At 42.3% G+C, this 27,193-nt stretch overlaps 1 protein-coding gene across 7 annotated transcripts; it reads left to right on the forward strand.

The window, feature by feature from the left end:
• On the forward strand, nt 1-26,209 carry rbm33a (RNA binding motif protein 33a). Of its 7 annotated transcripts, none has more exons than XM_069696274.1 (19): nt 1-180; nt 4,264-4,342; nt 5,780-5,828; nt 6,254-6,327; nt 6,467-6,758; nt 8,525-8,671; nt 9,028-9,196; nt 9,386-9,627; nt 11,408-11,738; nt 13,238-13,299; nt 16,146-16,275; nt 16,697-17,064; nt 17,434-17,691; nt 17,887-18,192; nt 18,499-19,308; nt 21,029-21,205; nt 22,066-22,251; nt 22,678-22,766; nt 23,853-26,209. In XM_069696274.1, exons 1-19 carry the CDS (start codon nt 162-164, stop codon nt 23,899-23,901), a joined length of 3,837 nt encoding a protein of 1,278 aa, XP_069552375.1. In that variant the 5' UTR covers nt 1-161; the 3' UTR covers nt 23,902-26,209. The 7 variants fall into 7 exon arrangements, with proteins under 7 accessions (XP_069552375.1, XP_069552378.1, XP_069552377.1 ...); XM_069696277.1 differs by having other exon boundaries at nt 17,464-17,691; XM_069696276.1 differs by having other exon boundaries at nt 16,697-17,052.
• Nucleotides 26,210-27,193: the final 984 nt, after the last annotated feature.

Raw genomic sequence — 27,193 nt, forward strand, 5'->3', positions numbered from 1 at the left:
TTTTGTACTCCGGTCGCGGTTAGCAATCACTGCCGCATAGAAGCAGCAGTTCCCGCTATTAGTCTCCCGTCTATCACCGTCATAATGGCGAAATACTGACGATTAAATGCTCTCTGCGGTTTTGTAGTCGGACTTTAAAGCGGGACGAGGCCCTTTGCACCATGTCGGCGAACGCGCAGGGTGAGTAAACGTCAGCGGGTTTTCTTTCGGGTCGACGATGCTAAGTTGAGTTAGCCGCGGAGCTAACGCGGCTAGCGGCTGGAAACACAGGATGTAGGCCTTTAGCTACCGTTAGCAAAATTAGCTCAAGGGAGCACCACGCGTCACGACAGTGACCGGCATATAGGCACTAAATGGGGGAAAAAAACCCAAACAAATGTGCGTGAAATGACCTCCAACCTGAGCGAAGGGCAAAGTCGATGGTTCATTTTGTTTTTTTTGAACAAAATACCCGACTTGTGCTTGTTAGCACCCGCGTTAGCACGTAAGCTAACTATTAAACTGGTAAAAAAAAAAAGAAATAAAAAAGCGCTTCATTCTCGAGGAGACTAACGCAGACGTCCGCTTTTTCCAAATAACGTCACTCTTTTACTATTTTAAGACCGCTTTAATGTGCGTGTGACATTGATTGACGTCGAAGCATTTGTCCTCGCATGTAGCTTCTAGCCTGGTAACGCTAGAGGCTAACTTTGATAGCACAAGGCAGTCGTTTACAAAGAACATGCAAATGATTTGGGTTAATGCCAAATGTGTTTGTTGACCACTTCAACACACCTAACCTAAGTTATGCAATGTTTTTTAAAATTTATTAATGTATTATTATTTCCTGGTTTTGTCGCCAGGGTTGGTGCTGAACTCGCGTGTGACGCAGTTTACGCAGTGTGTTTATTCCGTGTTGGTTTGATTTGCAGAGGAAATATTCAGAGTTATTGTGTATACAAATGTACAAATGCATGCACCCGGGCCTGTGCACACGTATTAGATCACCAGAAGGGACCACATTCAATCTGGATGTGGCTTTTGGACTGGTAGTCTTTCCAGGCTTGGACCTTTTGGCCTCTTCCTCTCATAGGTGGCCAAATGGCGTATTTTGGACTTTTATTATCAAACAATTATTTCTTTTTATTCTATAAAGTTATTGTAAATTGACAAAAGTGCTAATACCAGTCATAAATGGAAACACGTTTCACTAAACATAAGTTTACATTTCACCAATTAGCTGTAGCCCATTAAGGATTTTTTTTATTTTTAAATGCAATTAATTGACATGTCAATATATTTGTTGGAACTGTTGTGTTTCTAATGAGTACTTTCACATATTGTACAGCGTAAAAGCGACATTTAATGTTTTTTTTGGATGGAGATAGATTTTTTTTTTCTGCGCTTTTGTACCACGAGCAAAGGCATTAACCTGTCATATTATGCATGTTAGAAATTGTGACATCCCCAGTATCCTCTGTGGAAAATATTCAGATGCTGCACTTAAAACTCACTGGCAGAGGGTTTACAGACATCCCCCACAACTTTGATGGAGCAGACAGAGCACATATCTTTGTCTGTGTTGGTTTCACCTGAATCATCAAGTCTGAACCCCAAATATTCCAATGCATTTTTTTTCTTCCCAGATTGACTGCCTGTTTGACCAGTTGCCTGTATCATGACTAACTGCCATGCACTATGATACATCATGTTAAAAGATCTATCTGTTTAAAAACAAAAAAGGACCATATGTTTATGTTAGTATTGACGTTTTCCACCTACAGCAGTTACCTTAATACTTCCACACCAGCCGTGCTGATTTTAAAGAGATATTTTTAACATTTGAATTGAAGAATGAGCTGATGCGAATCTATATCGAACCATTGTTTGAACAGCTGCTGCAAATTTGCATTGCTGCCGGTATGAGAAGTATTGATGTAAAATATTCGCTGGTAACATTTTGCATTTTCATGTCATTTATTTTGTCAGGCCTCTGGTGCGTCAATACCTTAAGTTTTAATTTGATTGCTCTCTCTGCCAGCAAGAACAAATTTGGCAAGAGTTGCCTGCCTGCCTTCCAAAATTTACATCATGCAGTATCTTTTCACCTGGCCAAGTTCATATGTTTAATAAAACAGTTATTCACCTGCATGACATGAATGCCAAACTTCATCTACTAAATCTAAATCTTGTACATAAAAATGTATGAGCCTGCGACTACTTATCTTATTCGTGAGGCAACTGATTGGATCAAAACTGGGGGATACTGCGGACTGCCAGCCATACAACAAGTTTGTCTTCGGCAAACCTTGTTCCATGTCCCGAGGAGATCTTGGAGCTGCAAGCACAGAGGCTGAATTATTAGACCAGCAGTTTTAGATTTGATGTTGCTCAGATTCAGGACCTCATCTTAAAGTTAGACATTCTGTCGAATAAGAAAAGTGCAGCTATATGAAATAGAATTAATGATGGTTGAATTCTTTTGAGCTGATGTATATATATTTTTCAGGGCCCTGGAATTGTACATTCAGGTTTTACTGACACTATTATACTCTCAGCATAGTGTAGGTGGCTACTTGCATTGTGCACTGGCTGCAACAATTGTTTGGTACATACTCGTGTGAGCCCTTCTCTCATCTGAGTTGCCGTGGCTCCCTGATACTATAGTGGGGGTCTTTAGATGAACAAAGTTGGACAATCTGCTTGTGACAGTATTTTGTTAAAATGTTCTCCAGTGGTTGTTTCACCATTTTACAGCATTGCTTGCATTTTTTTTTTAAATTTTAAATTTTTTTTTTATAACCTGTATTGATTTGGTGTATTTGGGAAGGAGATACTTGCACCAGGTCCTCATGCTGGCTGCAGTTAGGTCATTGCAAAGCACACTGTGACTGTGCCTCTGCCAATCTTGTTGAAGTGAATGGAGCACAGTGCTTGTTGGCTCAATCCATCCTACGTTTAAAAAAAAAAAAATAATTCAACTTTCTCATTGTTTTAAACATGGTGTTTTATTATACACAATACCATTTAAGGGAATGCGTGTGCAGTGTTTCAAACTAAAAGCTGTAGTATACCCAACATGAGACCACTGATATGTGATGTGATTTTGGTTACACATCACTGTGCAAGTTTTTTTCCGAGTATAAATTTCTAAATATCATGCAAAAGCTTTGGTTTTCCAAACTAAGTGTTGCAATGTAGCCAACGGAGTCCATTGATGTTTGAATCGATGCGAGTTGATTCAGGAAAAAAGGACTGGGAGAATGGATGACCGCTAGCTAGCCATTAGCGTACACCAAATTGAAGTGGATGACCACCCCATGGGAGATTTAAGTCAAACAAATCATGTTTGAACTTTCAGATCTGACTGTAACAGATGGTGGTTGTTAACATGTATTCTTTGTTCAATAATTGTTGTAAAGATTATGCTTTTAATTAAAGTTTATTTCCCTAAATCTTGGCACACCTTATGTGCTTGCACAAATGTACTCTATAGTTTGTACTTAGACATCAAGAGCACTTCTGCTGCTGGCAGATACCTAGAAGCCTCCCAGCAGGGTGCAATTTGAAAGCGACAAACCCACAATTCGCGCACACGCGTGTTTCATCTCCGCTGCGACAACTTTATCCTGAGAGAAAACACTGATGTGGTTTCGTTGTTCCTCGGTGGTTATTTTTATCCCGATATGATGTGTGACCTTGTGGAAGTCAAAGATTGCCCTTTGCTGTCTACTCTCAGAAGCTTTGTTCCCTCAGGTAGAGCTAGTGCAACAAGTGTTATGTAGAGGCAAGTTTGAGAAAACTTGTGCACGTGATTCCCCCGTTTGTTTTTTTGTAATCTGTATCTATTGAGGATCAAACAAAAGGAGGAGGTAGCATTACAGATGCTGACATAGCGTTTTCTGATTGAGGATGAGGCGTAACAACTAAAATCTGATAACTATCAGATAGGGCAGCATTATGAACATGTAAAACTACGACTGTACCTCAGGCCACTTCAGTTTCTTCTATAAACAGCTTTTAAATATTGGCAAGCAGGCATGAGAACATTTTTAGGAGTTTACCTGTCTCTGCTATGTACCATTGTGTTGGTATACATGGGCATCCATGGCACTTGTGTATTTGCAGCACAAATGTCAAGTTGTTGGTGTAAGGGACTTCTAGTTGCACGTGCTTGTAGTTTTATTTTTAGATTCCCAACTGTGCAATCCAGAGAAAGATCCATATTATTAGTATAGTCAACGCTTTGGTGAATGTGTAAACATAATTGCCTTTCTGTTGCAGATTATGACTTTGATGAATATGACAAACCCGGCGCTGAGCGGTCACGTAGGAGGAGAGGTGAAGACGATGATCTTGAAAGGTAAATCATTGTACCATGGTCTCTTGTCTTTGCAGGAAGAGCGCTGTACTGTATACAACCTGCTGAGGTTGTCAAAATCAAGTCCCGTCAGTATAAAGTCCTGTTATTCTGTAAACATCATTGTCCTGTGAAAATCACAGGTACAGAAAACACCAGCTAAGAAAAGCTCATTTTAAGCGACGTGACGATGCACTTCGGTTTGTTTTCAGTGCATTCAGAAAGTATTCTAACCCCTTCAGTTTTTCATATTTTGTTGTGCAGCAACCTTACTACCAAAAATGTAAAAATAATTTTGACCCCGTCTCCACTCAACACCCCATAATGTCAGAGTAAAAACTGAATTTCAGGAATTTTTACACATTTATCAAAAAGGAAAAACTGAAATATCACATTGTCATAAGTCAGACACTTTGCTGTGAAATTTAAAGTTGAGCTCAGGTGCTGTTTATTTTCTATTGATTATCTTTGAGATGTTTCTACACCTTGACGGTCGCACGCCTGTGGTAAATTAAATTGATTGGATATGATCTGGAAAGCCTCGCATTTGTCTTTATAAGGTATCAGAGCAGAAACCGAGCCACAAGGTTGAAGCAACTGTCTGTAGAGCTCAGAGATGGGATTGTGCCAAGACACAGATCTGCGGAAGACGACAAACAGATTTTTGGTTCATGTAGTTTTCCCAAGTGCACAGTGGCCTTCATAATTCTTGAATGGAAGCACTTTGGAACAACCAGGGCTCTTTCTCAAGCGGGCTGACCAGCAAACCTGAGCAATTTTGTGTGGATGGTCTTTGTAAGTGAGGTGACCAAGGACCCAATGGTCATTCTGGCTGAGCTCCAGAGACCCTGTGTGGAGATGGACGAAACTTCCAGAAAGACAGCTATTACTGTAGCATTCCACCAATCTGGGCTTTAAGGCAGAAGGTTCTCCTCCGTAAAAGACAGATGAAAGCCTGCTTAGAGTTTGAAAAAAAAAAGAAGCATTTAAAGGATTTAAACCTTGTCTGATGAAGCCAAGAATGAACTGCTTGGCGTCAGCTCTAAGAGTCAAATTACATAAATATGGTTGTGGCAAAATGTTTTATTTATATTGCACGGGAGGACCCGGCAGTCATTTATATTTTATTTTAATCTCTCTGATTACTGTTACAGGTTGAGACTTCTTGGAATATAATGAAAGCACTTTTTTATATCGTACGATGATCTACATTGAAAACAAACACTTTTTACAGGATAAGATAATTATTGCATTTTAAAAATTGTGATCGAACTATTAAATTATGAGTAAGTAAAAAAAAAAAAAAAGCTATTTTATTATTTATTCAGAATAGGGAGAATGACAGCATTATATAAGGCACATACAACAATTTGTAAAAAGACAGTTTCACTATAACCTGACCGTGCTAACATGTCTCTAACTTTCTTTTCTCCGTAAAAGTGAATTGGAAGAGAATTTGTTGGAGGAAGATTGGCTGTCGGGTAAAAAGGTAAGAAAAAGAAAAAAACCTCACGTTTTGTTTACTAAGTTTTTATGCTTTGCACCAAACCGCATGTGGTTTGTTTGTGTTGCTTTTCCGCTTGCCAGCGGCAAAACAACAACAACCAAAACATTGCGTGATGGTGTTGGTAGAACATATAGAAAGAAAGACGTGCACAGTGGACTTGAAGCAGGTGGCTCCTCCACAGGGGGAATTGTTGATGTGAACTTGGAGGAAGTACTGTGGACAAAAAAGCAGTGTGTTGACCTGCCCAGATTGCCTTCACCACATGGGAATAGAGCATCCTTTAGGGTTGGAGGTGGCCCCCTGCCCCCACACCCTAAATACACACACACCCACACACACAACTGAGGAAGAGTAGAGCACAGTGTTTTTACTTTGCACACCATAATGTTCCTTTGTTTTTGTTTCAGAATCCCTCAGAAGTGTCAGATGAAGAGTTGAACGATGACCTTCTTCAAAGTGATGATGAAGATATGAATTTGGGGTAATACAATTACACAAGTACTATATTTTTAAGCTTCTCTGTTTCGTTCCAGTTCAGCACCTGATTTTGCTTATATTTCTGTTATACTTCATGTCTGTTTTCTGAACTGTTAGATTTTGTTTGTTTGTTTTGTTTTCAGTGGTCAGGAGGTCAACCTTAATACCACGTACAGCTTGGCCACATCCTACGGCCAGCAGGACAACTTGCAGGAAGCAGAGTACACAGATGACGTCGTGAACCTGGGCGAAGAAGGGGATGTAGAGGAGGGCTACCAGCAAGACGAGTACGCACAGGAATACAGGCAGGAAGACAACATCGAGTTGCCAGAAGACCAAATAGATTACTCTGGAGAGCTTGCTGAGGGTGACGACGGCTATCAGGATGAAGTGCTAGACATCCAAATCAATGAGCCTATAGATGGTGAATTTCAAGTGAGTTCTCACATTTGCTTACCCGTGTAAAAGCCCATGCACAAACAATCTCTCTCGCGCACACACGCACACAAACACACACTCTTCCACTCCCCTTGCTATCCAACTCTATTGTATCCAAGAGATAATGTCAGTTTTCTTGTCTCGGTATAGGGACAGTCAGGATTGAAAATCTATTCAGGAGAGGGAGACGTCGGTTGGCGTTTTGGGGCAGAGGAGGATTAGATTCATTATCACTTCCTGCCAGTTAATTTCTCCATCTTGCTGACAAAGTTTTGTTGACAGCTTGTTTGGCATGAGGTAATGCTCTGCTGTCGCCTCCAAATCCCTGTGCCATTGTGACCTTGGGCCCTGTATCTTTGGAGGAGTAAGAAGCTGCTTTGTGTCGGGGAGATGTGCTGCCAATCGGCAGAGGTTAATGTGGGGGGCTTTTATCTCTGGCTTTAGACTGGATCTGATAAAGTCTCACGCAGGTGAAAAGATTATTGACCTTCCTGAGGACACTCCATACAGTTTTCTAATGATTGATGTGAGTTTCCCTTTTATTCGTTTCCCTTCCTCTTAGCTCGGGCTAAGAGGATCAAAGATAAGACCAGATCCATGTGCAAATGTCTGTTACGGTCCATTTACCACGGTGTGATTGTGTTTGGCACCTGACAGAGATATATTAGCCTACCTCCTTTCTCCAAACAAAGATAAGATGTTGACCTTCTTAGCACAAGTGGCTGCCGATTTTGGATTTTTGGAGATGTCTGCAGGTGTGGATGTGTATTTGAATTATGTGCAGTAAATGTTTACAGGGTCACTAAACTGCCTGGCCTTGACATTTTGCTCACCAAGGTATTCATTGAGCATTATGTGGAACAGTTTAAAGGATTAAGCTGTTGTGTTCCCTTGGGGCAGCCTGTCCATCCGTCTGGTTTGCTCAGTGAATTTTTTTTTCTGTTCCGCATTTATAGATGCAGCTGTTGGCAGGTTAATGGAGCACAACACCAAACACCGTTGTGCGACCTACAGTCTGACCTCATTTAGGCATGGTATTTGTTGGACGGTGTAAGGCAGCTAGGATGTTGGGGTTTCTCGCGACTCCTGTAGAAGCGATGTGGCACACTTTGCTTGATGAGTTTGGAGAATAATTTCATGAACTGATTGCATCACGGGTTGAACTGAAATGTTGTGATTTGTCATGTCCCTGAATGTCTGCATCTTTGCCATAGAGTCATGAACTTACAGCGCAGCCAATAACGGAGTGATTTGTGAGGAGTCAGTCAATGATATTTTCACCATCATTGAAGCGGGGAGGAGTGTTTTTATCTGCGCCTGCATTTCTGTATATCATGTCAAACATTTACATCTCATTGAATTTCAAATGCTGTCAGGAATAGTAATGAAGCCTTGCTCCCACTGTTATGGTAATTTGGGTTTGGAAGGGGTGGGGTCGCCTGATGCCTCCCCAAAATCTTCACCATAACATTTTATTGTGCATGCTCTGTAGGGTCTTTGTGTTTTTTTGTGTGTAAAACCTCAAATTTGATCTGTTCTAAATAGCAAAATAGATCCTCATGAAGCCCACTTGTATTTATTTCACCCATTCGTCCCTCCATTATAACAACATTGCCTTGCATTGATAAATGTTTTAAGTATTTCAACAGAAACACACAAAGAGATTGTTCCACCAATGGCTGACATGTAGTTGGCTAGTGCTGATCGTTATCGGAGAGCTGTTCTGAATTTATCAATACGTATTATTTAAATCATCTTCAAAGGATGAAGAGTACCAAACCTCCTATGGTGATGAGCCTATTGATGGAGATAGAGTCCAACAGGAGGAGAACCCCGAGGAGGTGGGGAGAGAAGAGCAGCAGGATGAAGAAGAAACCATGGAGGGACCTCAAGTCTACGACGCAGAGGAGGTATAGACTTAGTGGGATTTAGTTTAGTTATTTTGGTCAGCGTTTTTAGTAAGAATCTAATAGAGGTAGAGAGGGAGCAAGGAAGGAGAGATGGGTATGTTCAGCACAGGTCTTAGGCTCAAATTGATCAGTGGACAACACATTTATATATGTGCGTTAATCATTAGACATTTAGGACACTCCTAATTGGTAAATTTTGAAAATGCTCCACCTTTTAACTTTTCGCATTAAGCCCAATTACGTCGAGTGTCTTACCACTGACCTAAATGTTCACACAGTGGTGACTGTTGTAAAAGTGGTGAAGGAAATGTGAGGATGGTCGAGTTCTGTTTTCAACATTTTGAAAATATCTCCAGGTTGAAAAGGAAGCTCAGCCTGAAGAAGAACCAAAGGAGGAGTCAGAAGAAGAAGACGAGGAGGATGAAGAGTCCGGTCGCATACGATTCAAATCTGAAAGAAAGGATGGCGCTGTTGTGCGGCTGGCAGATGCAGGCAGTAAAAGAAGGAACATCCCTGAAACGCTAGGTACAAATTATTACTGTTGGGGCATAATTTATCTTCGATTCATTGACAGCTGGAGTGAGTTTTCAAATTTTGAATCTCTCCTCTATGCTGTGACAAATTTACATTCCTACCTAAACCTGTATTTCATCCTAAGTTTTTCCGGACAGTTAATGTACAAGTTCTCACTTTTTCTGTTCATCATATCATCAGAACTGTCAGAGAAAGCCAAACAAGACTTGATGGCCTTTGAGGAACAAGAACGGCAGAAGAGACAAAACCGTTACGGAGGCCGAGGCAGAGGAGGAGGAGGATGCGGTGGTGGAGGAGGAGGAGGGCGAGGCGGCAGAGGAAGAGGAGGTTTCCTTGGGTTTGGAATGTCCGATTTTAGAGGAGGAAACAGAGGAAGAATGAATGACCAGAGGCCCCCCCTGATGGGAAACATGTGCATACAGGTAACCCATTGTAAAATCATCCATCTGAGCAACTTTAAAGGGATCATCTATTTACCAACATGGAATATTGTATCACTCTGCACTGAGCCACTTCTCTTAAAGAGTAGTTAAAGGGAGCACAGGGGCTTCACTGGATAAGATGATTTGAGGTGGCTCAACTTTGTACCTTCTTGTATTCGTCAGTTATAACAAGGTTGGGTGTCTTTGTACTTGACGCGTTTTATTTGCTGCTGCTCACTCCACTATCTAAGACCACCACAGCAATGGTCGTTTACACATGGCAAAAAACCAACAACCCACAGCTCCCTCATATCAGTGTCGATATATGGATTATTGCAAAATATTTGGCAGTTGTCCATTTATACAAAATTAAATGTGTTCTTTGCCCAGGATTTAGTTTCTTGTGGGCTTTTATTATTAGATATCACTTCAAGCATTTAATCCTTTGATATACATGGATCATCAGTTCATACTAGGCTTTTGAAAGTCTCGGGGAAAAAGTCACATTGAACGTGTAGCCTAAAAAAACAAACTAGTGATGATAATCTTCAGAAACGCAGGGGAAGGATTTCAGATCTGAGCTAGTTACCGTAATCACTGTTAGTAATGGCATATTTTTATGTTCTTTGGGATTTGATCCCTGAATTTCTTTAATCAATTTTTATCAAGGCTACATTGCGTAAAATTGTACAACAACAAAAGTATTCAACATGAATAGTAATTGATTGGTTTCTCTTACTATTTAAGAAATGTTATATTTTCAGTACTGTAGGATACGAGATGGGTTTTTTTTTTTTTTTTTTTTAGCACAACATGGATCTTTCGTATGCTGCTATAATGCCACATGGTATATATAATATTTAAAATGTAAAACAAGGCTTTGACTTTAACAAAATTTCATCCATTGTGAATGAATAAAATCTATTTAGTTGTGTTGGATTGGTTTAAACTTGTAGCCCAAGGCCTCAGGTAACAAACAAAAATATCAACCTAGTGTTTTTCCAGTGGGTTCACAGCGGGAGACACCCCAGAGAGTTAAAGTGATTCTTCTCAAGGCTGCATGACATTTAACTCCAGCACTGCATTATTTTAGGTTGTATTAATTAATGATAATAGGCTGTAAAATTCAAAAGCAAAACATTAACACTGGAAATGAAAATTTAATGGCTCATGGATGTCATGCCAACGCCACAAACATTCTGCTGACTGCTCTTAATGAGTGTGCTTTTCTTTTCTTTTCTTTTTTTTTTTTTTTACCACATACTGCTGTTGTCTGATTTAACCATTTCACTAATTTGGTCACTGGCATGTTTGCTTGTTTTTTTGTTTGTTTGGTAAACAGATTGACCAATTATTAAGGAACCATCACTCAACAATATAATTATTGTTTCAACATTCATCACTTGGTGCATGGTTGAGATATTCTTATGTTAGCAGGTAGCCCGGCTGTTGCAGCTATTTTTTTTTGTGTGTTTTTTTTTCTTCATCTTTACAACTGTATCTCACTTTAAAAGTTTACATTGTTGTTCCACCCAGGTTACCTTCAGTTTCTTGTCACCTCTACAAATTCTAAAGAAAACATGTACTCTTAATCTCAGAGGAGACATGAGCTGAATCATTTCAGGATACCGTCCTCGCTCTTGCTGGTGAATTGACTTGCTGTCGTGTCTTCCTTCACATGGCAGCAAACAGTGATTTCAGAACCTTCCCGAAAGAAATGTGTTTTGACAGGTTGTTTTGGTTTCCCCTCCTCTCCGTTTCCCTATCTCTTCCCAATTAGCAGCCCCCCTCCCGAATGCCGCCTCCCCATCAGCCTCATCAGCCTCATCAGCAGCCACTGCTGTCCCAGCAGCACCACCCTTCGCGTCCGAGAGGACCTCCTCCCTTCCAAGAGCATGGGCGCCCGCTGGCCCAGCAGCCCCTTCAGCCCCTCATCCCCACGCATATGGCTCATCGCTCCGTGCAACTGCGACCCCATATGGAGCCACCACCACGAATGATGAGCTCCCCGCCACCCAACTTCCCTCAGCATCATCAGCAGCAGCCTCCGCAGCCCAAAAACATTCACATTAACCCCCACTTCAGAGGGCCTACGTCATCCTCTGTACAAGGTAGGTTAACCCAGTATCAACCAAGTGCTTTTTGTTTGGCCTTTTTTTTTTATTTTTTTTTTTTTATCGTCCACTCATTTCCAGCATTTTTCTGGACTCACCTGCTGCACAATTACTAGTATTGAAATAAATTTTGCACTTTAATTCAGTTTACAGCACGTGTAAAGAATACAATTGACAGAGACAGACTACAAATGTGTGCTTGTACCAAGAAAAGGGACATATCTGTCGTGTGGGAACTTTTTTGAATTAAAAAAAAGATCTCCCAAGCACATAATTTTAGAAGCAAAAGTTTTCTCGTTGCTACTAATGAGTTTACGCATTGTACTACACGGATGCATTAGAATCACCGAATTACCTTTATATGACTGACTATCTAATTGAAATATTTTTTGAAATGCATTTGTTTCAATAACCATCCACAGATTTTTAATGCTGTGTCTGAAGTAACAAATTTTAGGCATGTAAGCTGAGCAATTAGCTATAAGCTGTGTGTTTCAAATAAAAAAGAGTTTGCTTTTCACAGATGTTAGTCCCCACTGTCACAAGTGTTCAGTTAGCATGAAGACGCTTAAATGAAGGACATGTTTATATTTCAAAACGATTCATCAAAGATTTATCTTGTCGGTTCTGTATGTATGAAAATTATAAGTTTAACCCAAATTGTGCTGTGGAGAGACCGGAAAAATCCTCTATTGAGGTGCCTGATGCTGTTGTGGCTGGCAATTCTCCTCGCGTTGTGTTGAAAGGTGTCTGGATTAGAATGTCATTTTGTTGTCCGGTTGAATGACGGGTGAAAAGTTGTCTTTTGTGAGTAATGGGTTTTCCTCCCATTTTCTTTTTTCCGGCGGCGTCACCATTTCATTCCCCGAGATGGGTTATCAGTCCAGGCCCAAATTTTGTTAGCAAAGCATGTTAGTGTGTGTAGCTTAGGTTTCGCTCCTGTGAGAGTGATGTGCTCCGGAAGATCGGGGATTGCCTGTGGTAAGGATTTGTGTGTGTGTGTGTGTGTGTGTGTGTGTGTGTGTGTGTGTGTGTGTGTGTGTGTGTGTGTCCCCGTCCAATTGAATGCATACCAGTTGTCGATGTTGACGTACAGTTTCAGTCTATTCAGTCTAGTTTCAGTTTATTATTTAAAAGAATGCCAGCAACATAAACATCCAGGTTATTGAATTATATTGTGCCAAGTCGTCGAACAGCAAATGTTTCAGGGTTTGTTGAATCTCGCCAATATTACTCATGTATTTAATATTTCTTTGAGCTCCTTGGTTTGTGCTCAGCTATGTATAGATGTGAGGCAACTTTGAGCTTAAATTGAACAAGTATGCCTTACTAAGAGCCTTCAGCATCATGTCTAATGGTCTCCTTCCTTTCTACTATCACCACCCTCTCTCTGCCTACTGCCTCTCATTTTCTTTTTTCTCCCCTTCCCCCCTCTTCCCCTCCTCTCTCTCTCTCTCTCTCTCTCTCTCTCTCTCTCTCTCTCTCTCTCATTGCAGTGCCCTTGATGCCTCCTGCTCAGAGCCAGCCCAGACCTGCTGTGGGTCCTCAGAGGTTCCCTGTGAGTAGCAGCTGCTCATGTTACCTCCCTTTCGCCTCACTTTCGCTCCCTCTTCACACAGTTAGCGCCCCTTTTTTGCAAGCGCAAAATCATTACTTCAATTAGGCTGTCTGCCCTGGCCAAATACGGTTAAAGCAAATCTGTAAACACTGATAGGAAGTCTGGCTGCACAACTGGAAATGCGTGATAGGGGCTTTAGGCAGGAGCGTTTTGGAGGTTGGGGCTGCAGTGGCAGGACTTACTTAGCAGCTCTTCACGGATGGGCCGGGGCTCAGACTACCCAGCTTGGCACATAATGGAATTGTGAAACCAGGATATACTGCCAGTTAAAATTCACTTTCCACAAGTTTGTGTCCCAAAGGCACAGAGACCGTTTTTGAACGGTATCTGAATTAGTGAAACATGCTGGTAGTTTGATAGGGTTGGGTCGAGCCTCTTGCTTTTTTGCGCCCCACATTCTGAAGGTTGAATTTCACGTCAGATAAAAGAATCTTAAGTCTGTGATTTGCTTTTAGTAAAGGTCCTTTATTTCACTCTCAAAGAATCCATCCAAGAGTTGACAGAAATGCCTTTAGAGTAATTACTGTACTGAGGGAACTGGCTCGCTAGAAAGTCTGCCAAAGTACCTCAGGTTACTCCATCTTTGTAGTTAATGATGCCTGGGCATCAGGTGGCGCTGGTGCTGACTGACATCTTCCTGGAAAGTGCATTTTATATGGATTTATGCAAATTTGCCTTTGGAAAATAGCTGCATCCAATTGCATTCATGTGGCTTTACAACCCTCCTGCCAAATGAGCCAGGCTTTTACACACGGGTCAATCTTTGTCCAAAAATATCTTTTTATTTACCTTTTCAGCCTTTTCAGACACCTTTCAGTGTCACCATCATGTAATTTCTTTCCCATGAGGTCTGCGATCGTGCTAGATATCGATAACACAGCAGCAAGGAGCTATTTTGGCTCGTATCAGATAGTAGAAGGTGGGCTGGGAAGTCTATGCAGACAACTAGGCTGATGAACAGCATAGTGTTGGATTCCCCAGCTGTCAATTGCATTTAGGCTGGTGTTGCCAAGGACACAATTTGAAATGCAGGTGACATACCACCCGGCAACATTCCATTTATCAGTGGGCACCTGATTACTCATGATTATCATACATTATCATCCCATCAAATTTAATTGTTAAAAGGCCAGAGAAATGGGGGTCATAGCCTCTAGTATTACTGCATTAAATTTTTGCTGGTGGAGACTGGTTTTGAAATATTAATCTCGACGCCAATTAAAGTCGTTATTGGGAATATTTATTCCATTCAGACATTGATTTTGAACACAAAATAGCTGCAATAAATGATTATTTTGATTGGCTGTCGCCCATCCTCAATAAAATGATTGATCCAAAACTTAATCGGCAAATAGTGAAACATACCTTTTTGGAATTTGACAGAACCAACCGTGAAATTCAGAATCCTTATTTTGTCTCACCAACAGTCCAAACCCAAAGATATTCGGTCTATTATCATAGAAGGAAAAAAAACAGTAAAAATGAACATTTATTTTGACTATTTGTCATTTATCGACTAATTGTTGACAATCGTTTGACAATTTCTTTTCCGCTCTACCACCAACCACACAATTTGAAAATGTTTTCTGTATGCGTTACACTCTCGTAGTCAAAACCCCTTTTTAATTGTTTAATTTCTTGTTGCATATTTTAACCGAAATGCCCCCTTGGTGACATTTGGTAGTAATCTCTACTCGTTACCTTTTATCTCTTAACAATAGTGTACAATATCTTGAAAACAAAAGAATTTGGGCCATCTGTCTTTATTGATACCGGCTAGAACGTGAACATGAAACCCAGAAACAAAACATCTCTTTAAACTCAAATTTCCATTCTTTATCAAATACTTCGACATTGGGTCCTTCTCCATTATGTTTTTCTCGGTGTTATCCCTTCACAGCTAAGAGGTATCCTAGTATCAGTTACATATTGAGCAGCCCACTGAGTGTTTATCGAGGATTAGAAGTGAGGATGAGCGGTATTATTTGAGAGGTATTATAAGGACACCGGAGTCCTCATTGTGCGAACCTGCCTGTCCGACCTTTTAGAGCGGTATGATTGTGGCCCCCATTGTGATCCCCTGTCTTTGTAAGCCCCTTTGATTAACTTTATGTTAAGCAAGTTTTTGGGACTGTGGCCTTCTGACTTTCTAACACCTCTCTTCTCTAAATACCTCCACACAGCAGTGGAATAAAGATGGATTAAGCCTTGATAGCATCTTAAGTAATTTACAATAGGCTTGGAGGAGGCAAGCAGCCCATTTGTGGAAGTGCCACGTGTTGAATAGCAGGTTAATTTTTCAACAGAGATGGATGTTTAAAAGAATAAAAGAGACGGTTATGAGGGGGATTCGAATTCCAAGGAGGGATTAAATGCTTGTTATCTAGTTTTCCTTGGAAGATAGATTGGGAGTAGCGTGCATGCAATGAGTAGAAAGCTGTCGAACATGCGAAGTGGTTGAAACAAAGATGAGGGCACTTATCCCCTCCTGAAATACCCTTTCCTTGTTAGAGATGGGCTTTTAGAAGGTTTATCAACAAAGCCCAAGTAGCATTAATGCAGGTTTGCTCACAAATTCACGCTGAAGGGTTTCTCTAATATTGGCATGCATATTGATGTTTACAACTCAAGATTCTGTGTCTTTTTAATGACCCTGGCACTTCAATTACAAACGCTCCCTGCCCGACGCAGTACCCCACAAATTCCCATTTTTCATTAGTTTAATTTGTTTGTGATTATTGAGTTCCCAGAATGGCCTATAATTCATGAGTTTTGTGTTTTTCCAGGGACCGGGAGACTTCCAGCAGCACATGCCTGGTAATTTTGGTCAACCCCAGCGGCCCCCTCATCACATGGAGCCCTTTAGGAACCAGCCACCTCAAGGCCCCCAGGACAGAGAGCCACTCTTTATGGGAGGTGAGTCTCACATCCAGCCTTGACGGTGGTTACAAAGCTCTCTTAGCATATTTAACCCTATTCATCATCACCTCTGGCGCTATACCTACAGGGTACGCTGCTAGCTTTCTGCTGCTGCTCTATTAGCAGAACTCATGTTAAATGCATGCATATATATATATATACATCTGAATGAACCTTGGAAACGGCATTAAACATACATGTTTCTGAGTTATCATTCACTCATGTTAATGCAGAATTAATAACCCACCTGGTTGTTTATCCTTTCACCTTAATAGAGTTGTCTGTTTTAGTTTCCCATGCCATAACACTATACATCTGGAGAGGAAAAAACTGGGGTATTGAAATTGGCTCTCAAAGAAAAAAAAGGAAAAACCTGACATCTCTGTTCTGTTGTTGTTATTTGTTTGTGTGGGTGCAGAGCGCACGGATTCAACACGGTTTCCAGGGCAGCACATGTTTGATCACCCGGGCCCCAGCCCTCTGATGAACAGCAGCAACAACCTCCACCAGCAGCAGCAGCTGCCCGGGCAGGGCCCCATGGGCTTCGGCCCACCAGGACCAGCATTCAACCAGCCCAACCAGGGCCCACTAGGACTGTTTCCGAGAGAACCCCCAAGACCCAACCTCCCTCCCCACCAAAGTCACCAGGGGATGGTAAACTTGAATCAACAAGGTGGCCCCCCCAACCAGCCCAGGCCTTTCATGGGCCCTCGGCAGCAGTTTGGCCAGCAGGGGAACCTTTTTCCCCCTCCACAAGTTCAGTTTGGGATGCAGGTACGACTAAGAGTAAGTGATTTTTATAACCTATAGATGTCTGTGGATTTCTGTCTTCATGTTCATCTCCCGTTGTTTCTTGGATTTGCTCGCTAAATATGGTCATTTGATCTGACTAGTTATCATCTTCACTGCTACTAAAGTCTTGAAGAAAAATACTCCAGTCTGTTTGCCACCTCTGCATTTGGTCAAGAGACATAGACAAGAGCTCCCTCTAGTGATTGAATCACTATTGTGGTGTTACTATATGGATACGAGAGGACCCCAGTCACAGTTAAATTTTGCAGAAATGACCTGATATAAATCTGAAACTGTAGTCTTGTTTAAAAAGAAAGAAAGAAAGAAAAATTAACATGTAAATTTTGCTATTTGATGTCTCAGGGCTTAATGCACGGCCATCCTGTTTCCCAGCTTCCACATCACGACCCACTGTCATCTCATCAGCCTATGCACCCGCAACAGCAGCACCACAGGCAGGAGTTACCCCATCATCATCAGCAACAGCTAAATCTCAATGAGCCTCGCCCGATGATGCACCATGGACAGAATCCTTTCCATCAACAGCATGGTAGCCCCAGGCAGATGACTCCCCGCCCTCAGAACCCACAACAGCGCAACATGTCCACCAGGCAGAGAATGGTAAGAGATTAGCATGACAGACAGGGCCTCTGTTTTAGTGCTGCATTTATTCTAATTCCTGTACATTATTCTGCCAGCATCTTTCTGTAATATACAAGACCCTGTCAGGAGAAAAACATGTTGAAATAAATGTATATTAACATCTGACTGATGGTAAACACGACATGAAATGTTTACATTTTGTCCCTTCTGCAGAACACACCTGTCTCCAAGCAAACGCAGCAGCGCAACAGCAACCTACGGGAGCTTCCTGTAGCACCTGGCAACACAAACATGAACAGCGCCCGCCCTGCCACCACCCCCGCCTCCCTCGCTGCCAACATCAGGCCTGTTGCCAGGACAACACAGGGGATGCGTCCCGGGCAGAACGCTCAGCCGATGTCTGGGGATGGCAGAGGAAGAGCCCAAGTTGCTGCAAAGATGGAATCACAGTTCGGGGGAGGAGGCAGGACGGTGGTTCGCAAGGAAATCCCGAGCACACAGTGCAGCACCACACCACAGGTCAGCATTTATGTTTGTTTGGATTTGCACAAATCATTTTATGTAGATTTATGTTTTCTCAAATATTCCTCTGAAATAAACTGGATGCTCCGAACGTAAAAAAAAAATAAAAGACAAGATTTCTGATGACATCAGCTTCATTCAATTGGAAAGAACAGATCAATACAATTGCTTTTTTTCTCTTGGGTTTTCACTTTGATTACGTTTGAAAGTCAGGCCAAGCAATAGGATTCAAATAGGACATAGAGGCTCACAGCTCCCCACAGTAAGTAGGGACGGGCAGTCACCTTGTATTTTGTGTCACAGGACCCTAATGAGGATGAGGAGACGCGGCAGTACCGTTTGAAGATTGAGGAGCAGAAACGTCTAAGAGAGGAGATCCTGAGGAGGAAGGAGATGCGGCGGCAGATGCAGGCAGGTGTCAGAAAGAAGGAGCTGCTGGAAAGACTTAATGCTCAGACACCAAACCAAGGCCCCAGTCCTCCGCAGGTTCAGCCTCCACAGCCAATCCCGCAACCACCACGCCCCGTACAACAACCACCACGCCCCGTACAACAACCACCACGCCCCGTACAACAACCACCACGCCCTGTACAACAACATCCACCACCACCACCACAGCAACAGCAGCCACAACCACAGCCACAGCAGCAGAGACAGTTTCCTCAGAGAACACAACAACCATTGAATCACACATTAAAGAATCCTAATCAAGGCAACTCCATCCCTCCCAGCAGCGCTCCTCAGACCCCGACACCACGTCCCAATGTCAAGACACGCCTGCAGATGGTCAAAAGCAGCACCCTGCAGCAACAGACTGCCGGGCCTGGACCAGAGCAACAATGGACGCAGCCCCAACAAAATCATCTGCAGCCGCAGCAGCAGCAACGAAGGAACAGTACTCTGCAGAACATAAGCAGACCTGGTGAACCAATCCAGGCCTTTCAAATTCCCCTAAAGAACGCACCTGTAGATCCTTCAGTGAGCCCAGGCCTGGCTCAGACTCAAGGACCTAAACCAGGAGCCAAAAGAACTGTGATGCAGCGGGCCAAGACTTCTAGTTTTGAAAGCCAGCCGGTGCCGCAAAAAGTCAGAGTCGTCAAACTTTCAGCAGCGGTGAGCGTACGATTTCATTTCTATGTGACACCTTCTTTTGTGTTTTGGTCTGACATTTATTTCAACCTGTTCTGCCGATTTTACCCACATGGGAAACTACATGGTTTTGAAAGGAAATGCCATTGATTGCCCTCGCTGTCTATTTGGTAATCTAGATGATATCTAACCTATGGGAATGACACAGTGATGTCTGTGTCATTTTGGCAAAATTGATCTGTTCAGAGTTTCCCCCCCTTAAGCTTTGGGAACTGGTATTTAAGCCACAATGTCTTCACGTACGTTTTACCTTGAGAACACAGAAAGGCTGGAGGCATTAAAGAAAGCAGTATGACATTTATCTGTAGAGTTGGAGACACTCCATCACGGCTCTTAAAGGTTGATTTCCTCTTTTCAGGACAGAAGAGTATTCTTTTAAAGATAACGGCCTTGGAGAGGGAAAAATAAGAATGACGGTAACGCCAATGAAGTCCAGAATTACCACCGCTTGCTATTTTATACTCCCTTGATAAGTTACTGCCGTGGCCTTAATTGCACATTAATCTTTATTGAAAAACCACAAAGGCATGCATGTTAAACATTCATACTTGTCACTGATGAGACGTGTTGGTGGGATGTGATAGTATTTGAAATAAGCTGCTTTCCGACTTCATCCCAGAGGATCAAGCCGCCGAGCCAAAATCGCAGGCTGGCTGCAGATGAAGATAACTGGGTGTCAGTGCGTTAATGGAAACCTGCGCGCAGCTATCTGATGTACCGCATCTTGGAGGAAAAAGCGGAGTGGGATGTGAAGTGGAGAAAGAGAGATAGAAACAGAAAGAAACGGCTAAGGCCTATAGCTGCCGTGAAAAGAAGATTCTCCAGATGCTCTCTCTTCCACATTGTTCTGCTGTCATCAACGTGAGCGTGACAATGTTATCTCCCCTCTTATTTTTTCTCACTTTCTCTTTTCCTCGCTGTCATCCCTCAGTTGCTTTTTTTGTTTGTTTTTTTTCTTCCATCAATCCATCTCTCAGGTGCGTGGCAACAAAAGATGCCAATCCAAGACCCTTGTAATTAATCTTTCTTGGTTAAAGGGGGGGGGGAGTTAACATAATACCTGTGTAAGAAAGTTGCCACTTTTTAGGATTTGGATTTGTATGGCTTTGGCGCACAGATAAGAGGGAAATTATATTTTCATCAGGCATAATACAAAGCAGCACGAGACACAAAAGCTGTGGAGGAGGGGGGTGGTGAAAGGGGGATGGGGTACACATCGAGCTGCTGTCGTTCCAGTGTAATGCAGCTTAGCATTTGATGGGTGCAATCAGGAGCTGTGATTTCTATAGGAGGGATTAATCCATTTACTCTCAGCTGGGGACAGGTCAGAGATATCGCCTCTTTTCTTCCCCTTGTATTGATCTGTCACATCTTTCTGCAGCGTCGGAGAAGAGACGACCTTCAATTCCTCCCTGCGTGTCAACAGAGTGAAGCTGTGACTTTATTTGATAATGAGACCATCACCTTGTTGGGTTGATCTTTATTCCCCACAGTCTGTCTGATAGGAATGCTGTCAGATTTTCAGTTTGCTCTGTAGATGTGGCTTCGTCTCTCTCCCCGTCGTCCACGAAAAACTTTGCCCAAATGCTTAATGTGTGCGTGGGTTGGCGATGCAAATGAAGATAATGGCTGGAATTTTCTTGGCGATACAAAATTAATGTTGTTCTCAATCATCTCCATCCAGAGCGGAATAGGGCCCGAGGCTACCAGCAGCCCAGCGCCGCAACAAGGAACCTGGCCAGCAACTCCGCTCAACCAGGGGATCCAAAGGAAGGTGACCATGACAGGACAGCAGCAACAGGGACCAGGCGGAGCACCGCAGGCTGGCCGAGGGGCCGTGGGCAACCCGCAGCAAAACAGGGTATGTGAAACGTTTGCCGTTGTTTCCGTCTGTGCTGCGGACATGAGCGACCACACCTAAAACGTCCTTATTGTTAGTCCGGCCCGAGTGCGCGATGGCAGCTCTGCGCTAAAAGAAGCCAAAACGTCCCCTGCAAATTGTCCTGTGCCGATGGCACTACCCGGGCATTCAGTAGACATACCAATCGAGCAGTCGTTGTAATAAGACAGGACAGTATGCCAGGTGCGGCAGTATTGACGAGCCGAAAACAATGTAACACGGGGGGCTACACCAGGTCCCCTGGCCTCTCTGCACGCCTGTCACCACCAGGCTCCTGTCACAGTTACCATACTCACTGACACTGACAGGGTAAGGCAGCCACCATAACGCTTGCATGGCTCCTCTCCCTTTATGCTCCCCCGCCCCCAACTCACACACACACACACACACACACACACACACACACACACACACACACACACACACACACACACACACACACACACACGCGCGCATATTCTCGCTTGTTCCTCTTCTCTCTTTTTGGGGTCTCTCCCTCCTCTTCAGCTGAGGAAGCATACCTCTCACTCACAAGCTCATATGAAGATATGCCTTGCCACATGCACCATGTTCTGACGTTGACGCTCTATGTAGAATTATGATGAGTCAATCATGTGAAAGCCTGACAAGTCTCAGACGTGCAAGAGAAAAACACACCGCGGTTTTTTTTTTTTTTTTTAAATGTACCTTTGTTGCCGAGGCGCCGTGTGGCTGAATGCACGCCTGGTTGAGCAGGGAAGAGTTCCGTCTGTATTTATGCCGGTTTCCTCGTAACTTTTACCTCGTGTGGGCAATTTAACTCACCCCTGCCTTCGGTGCAGGTCGTCGTGTCGGGCCGGGGCCGAGCCAGAGGGGTTGGTCAAATGGGCCGGGGTCGTCCGATGGCCACCAGACAGAGCCAAAGCGGTGCGGACGGCGAACGCTGCACTGTGTCCATAGAGGGCCTCTCGTCGTCTACAACTGACCTCCAGCTGAAGAACCTTCTCAGGTCCATCGGCCCCATAGAGGTACGCACCGCAACCATCACAGCTTGATTAGCTGCGTTTTGTTATTGCATTTTTGTACCTGTTTATGACTTAACATGTTTTAAAGTATCTAGTTTGTAGGAGGACTAACACAATTCTTCTCAGTCACTAATTGCGCGCAAGTAATGATACATGTAGGTGTATGTCATTTTTATATTTTAAGATCCATAACTCCAGCTAAAAACTTGAATTTGAATGAATGACTTTATCCCTTCATCTACCAGAGTAGCAGTAATGAAATGTTTGTATGTGTGATCCCATAGCGCCCTCTGTTGTAGTGATTAGGTAGGCTAGAGTGAAAGTGTGAATGAATTATTCCATTTCTTTTCACCACCCCCACTCCCTCTTGTGGAGGAGTCAAGTAGCCGGTTGGATTCAAATTGCCTTTTCCATTTCTTTCTCCTGCAGATGTTCAAAATGATGCCCCAGCAGAGGAAAGCAGTTGCCACATTTTCCAGTCCCCAGCACGCAGAAAATTTCCAACTGAGCTTCCACAGGTAATCATCATCGCTTCTCTTATTCAACTTTGTAGAGATGACAGTCAACCCTTACAGTCCGACAGACGTGTGTGTGTGTGTGTGTGTGTGTCCCCAAATTTACATGATTCTGTCTCGGTTGAATTGCTCAAGAAGAGTTCATCACAGCGAGGTTCAGCGTGTGTCAAATGAAACGGCACGACTTGACCTTTCCAACAGTGCTAGTTAGTTTGTCCGTGCGACAAAGTGTTGAATTGAAAATGGAATCAGCCTCCGCATCCATTACTCGCATAACGCCACGACGTCCCAATCGCTTGACAGCACACCACACGAGAAAAGAAAACAGAACAAACCTTTTCTGATACTTTGACCTAATCAAATCATCTGGGTTGTTTTTTTTTTTTAATCACAGCAAATGTCTGCATCGTCTCCCAACATAGGGCTGACGTTACATCCCACATCGTATGAAAAACAAACACAACACGCTGTATTGGCGAGATATCCCGATAGCCGAGGGGTTAGTGGTTGTCCCAGACCACAGCTGCACGTCATTCCCCTGCTCTCGCTGCCATTATGTCCCCCCAGTCTCCACCGCCACTATCAAAAATAAAGACATCGTATTCTCCCCAAAATAATCTTGAAAAGATCAACGATGCATTTACTTTTTGTAAACCACGATTCAAAAGCCGTGGTCATAAGATGTACGACACTCGGGTGAATAAAACGGTGACATTGTTATGCACAAATCACATTCTTTCAAATTACTAAACCCGAGTATGACAAGTTTTCTCTCCCGCCAGCACCATACAGTCAGATACATATAAAAGCGTACCATTTCCATAAAAGGTACGTCTTTATATAAAGACTAACATGAAAACAATCTGCATGTATTTTCATATCAAAAATGACAGAAGCTCTGGATACTGCAGACTGTTCTGGAAAACAACATTTAACGTGCATGAGGAGCCCTTATAATGCCAAAAATCACCTTTACATTTTTTTTTTTTGCCAATGTCACGTTCTTGGATCTTATCTGCTGTACAGTGTTGTGATCGGTCGTGTCTTCAGCCCTCGCTGATTCCAACACTTATCACAATTACCACACAGGCACATGATTGATTTGTCCCACATTGACGTGTCGCTGATTGATGGATGAGGAGCACAATAGAGCCGGGGAGTCCTGTCACGAGAAGCCGCTCTCTCCCGACGAGGGAGCCTCTCCTGCACAGCTCCAACCCCCCCACCACCACCACCACGCCCCCGCCCGGTCTGGGAATATTTCCGCATCCCTTCGTGGGTCACTGACATTCAGCGTGTCTGCACAGAAGCGTCGTTCATCATTCATCTCCAAACAACTCGGAGCGGTGAACACAAAGACCCTGGCCGCCCGCGAGCATGCCTGCGTTTTGACTCGGCCTACCAAATGTTTGTAGTTCTAAAATGGCACTGGAGAGACACTGGACAGTTAATCCTACTTCAATGTAGTTTGTGAAGAAGTTTTTTTTTGTTTTTGTTTGTTGTTGTTGGTTTTTTTGTTTGTTTTTTGCATCTTACATGGACACTAAGTAGAACTTAACATGGGATAATGGTTGCTCTCCTCCTCTGTAAGGTTCAAAACAACAAATGAAAAAGAGCACCTGAACATTGTAATTCGGAAGCGACAAAATCAGTATTTTTTTTTAATATTATTTGTAGGTCGGTGTTTGGGTTTCATGCAGGGAACAATTGTGGCTGAAGGTGTCGAGCCGGTTCATATGGGCTCTTCATTAGCAGTGTTTCTCCCTCTCTGTAGATGGCAGTATTTTATCACTAATAGTGCTTCAGTCTTTCTAACCAAAGATGGTTTTTCTTGTAGGGTCTCCAGTTATTTGGTCGATGGCACTACCTAGTGGGCATCTTGCGTACAGGCACGGAGGTGACCTGGATGCTACGATATAACATTTGACACACCGCGGTGACCCGGTACCCGATTGGAATACGTTTAAGGCTGATCCTTTTGTTTTGTTTTGTTGTTTTTTCTAAGCTCCCAGTGGTTTGAGGAATTGTAAATGTCGTGACTCTTTAGTAGATTTTCTGGTGCTGATCATTTTCAGTGCTGCTTCCCAGATAGATGGTTCAGATCTCTCACTTAACTTAGTCTTTTCGATCATTTGGCATTGCTCCCTGCTCTGAATGGTACTAGGTCTTTTAACTGTTAACTGGAATGCGTTTTGGAGTATCTTTCATGCCTTTTGATGTATATTTTAGTTGTATGTCTGATTGTGGAAGAGTTGCATTTAGGTTTTTGGTCTGTGCTTGAGTGTGCTTTCGAGGGAGTGCATTTGGAGAGATTTTTTTTTTTTATGATTCAACACTTAGCCGTATATTGTTTAGAATTTGTCACATTTGGTAGATTGGAAAGAATTGCTTTCAATTCTTTGTATGATAAACTGTGAAGTTCATCCAGGATCCATTCCTTTGTCTTCTCTGGAATTGGAATAATTGACATTTCTAGTGTAGTCGGCTTTTAGTTTGGTGTCTACATGGAGTTGAGTTGGTGTAACCTGGAATCGCTCTTTGAACAATTTTCCCCTCACGTGGAGCATTTCGTTTTGCTACAAGAAAAGAAAAAGAAATTCATCACAAAACTTTGCCTTACATATTGAATTCCCCTCGTTATAAAACAAATGCATAGTCCTAAAAATACTGATGCGTGATTGTGGCGGAGGCTTTTTCTCAAAGATGTTTGAGACATTGTAAGTACCTACACTTGTACACAGCCGACTGCAACACTTCATTTTAATATTCGCTTCGCATTCGCTCTTGTTTGGGGGGGGGGCGCTACTACATCACTGGAAGCCTCCAAATACGAAATGATTTCTCCGTCTGGCTTTCAGATTGATATCGGAAAACAACATCACTAAGTAAAATATAATTATCAGTTTTACGGCATAATTATCAGGCCCCTTTCCCGTTACTCTGAAATTTTAATGATTTTTTTTTTGTTTGTTTGTTTTGTTTACTTCATCACGCAACATTTGTCTGGGATAAAGTTTTGTGCAAAACAAAAAATACTTCCGACATTGTTTATCCACGTTACTAATAACTGAAGCGCTGTAGTGAATTTTTTTTTGTGTAGATTATCCAACAGAATGTGACACAAGTTGAGGGGGCAACCATTATCTGTGTAGTGATCATGTACATAAGTAGGCTTTCGATATTTATCTTGTTCAATTCTTTGGAGTTACTGTTTACTCATGTTGTATCAAGCTAAACATTTTTATATGTATGAATATGCTGATGTGTCCAGACATAAATCATTTTACAAGTAAACCTTTCTATTTTAGAGCCAAAATGAGGAATGACTGGACCACATTTCTGTTTATAACACGAGAAATTTGAAGGGAAAACAAACGCAAAAAAAAAAATAAAAACATGGCCAATATACCGTGAACATGCAGGTATGTGAAGCCGGTTCAACTTTAGCCCAAAGACGTGTGGTTTTGTGTGACGTCCATGTGTCTGGTGCCTTTTATGATAAAGCTTCGTGTTTTTTTAATAATTTTGTACTTTATGCTTTGTGTAAGTTCTGGGAGATTCACCTCGCGTCATATCGTATACACTTACGATACCTACCTTGGGATTACATTATTTTTGAATTATTTGTGCATTTTGAAGGTTTTTTTTTTTTTTTTTTTTTTAAATTATAGCAATAGTATGGCAAGAAATACTACCTCATAAAGATTAAGGGGAATGCCACTGAATTTTGGCACTTAATTTATTTGCTTTAAAGTGAGACGCGAGAGACTTTTTTTTTGGCCTGCAAATTTAACTGTGATGTCATTCTAATGTGTAGCTCCATGAATTGAGAAAGATGCTAATAATCTTTAGATGGTACATAACTTCACGGGGGAATGTCTTTTTGAGCTACAGCGAGCTGTGTTTCTTAGGAAAAAAAAAAAAAAATTTGAGGATAACGTTTTTAAATCTACAGTCCTTTTATTTACTGTCAGAAAATCTACCCGTGGACACACATCTGGATGACATCACATGTTCGGCGCTCTAATTTTGCAATACAAGAAATAGCGGTTCATATTCCCAAACACTCATTGGCTTCTGTCTTTTCTGCATGTATGAATCACATTCAGAAATTCTGTGGTATTTCCCTTTTTAATTAGCCATTATTTGAGATAAGTCGCGTCCACAAACAAAGTTTTAAAATAAGCTGCACATATGGGATTCTTGCCGGTCAAGGTCACTAGTTTATCATCATGCTACAAGTAGTATTGGGGAAAATGGGGTTTCTGAAAGTGTCCCTTGAAGTTCCTTCTTCTTGTTAAACCTGAGGTTAAGTGGTTTTAAGTATTTTTGTATTTTGCACATCTGTTTCTAAACTGACTTCTTTATGTTCATTTTGTTTTGAGTTGTTGGGCTGTTGTTGAGGATTTTGTTCTCTTGACATTATGTAT

Source organism: Brachyistius frenatus, unplaced genomic scaffold (assembly GCF_029030835.1).
Source record: "Brachyistius frenatus isolate BFR_SWC_R1_liver_20210118 unplaced genomic scaffold, ASM2903083v1 Contig_21, whole genome shotgun sequence".
Lineage (NCBI taxonomy): Eukaryota > Metazoa > Chordata > Actinopteri > Embiotocidae > Brachyistius > Brachyistius frenatus.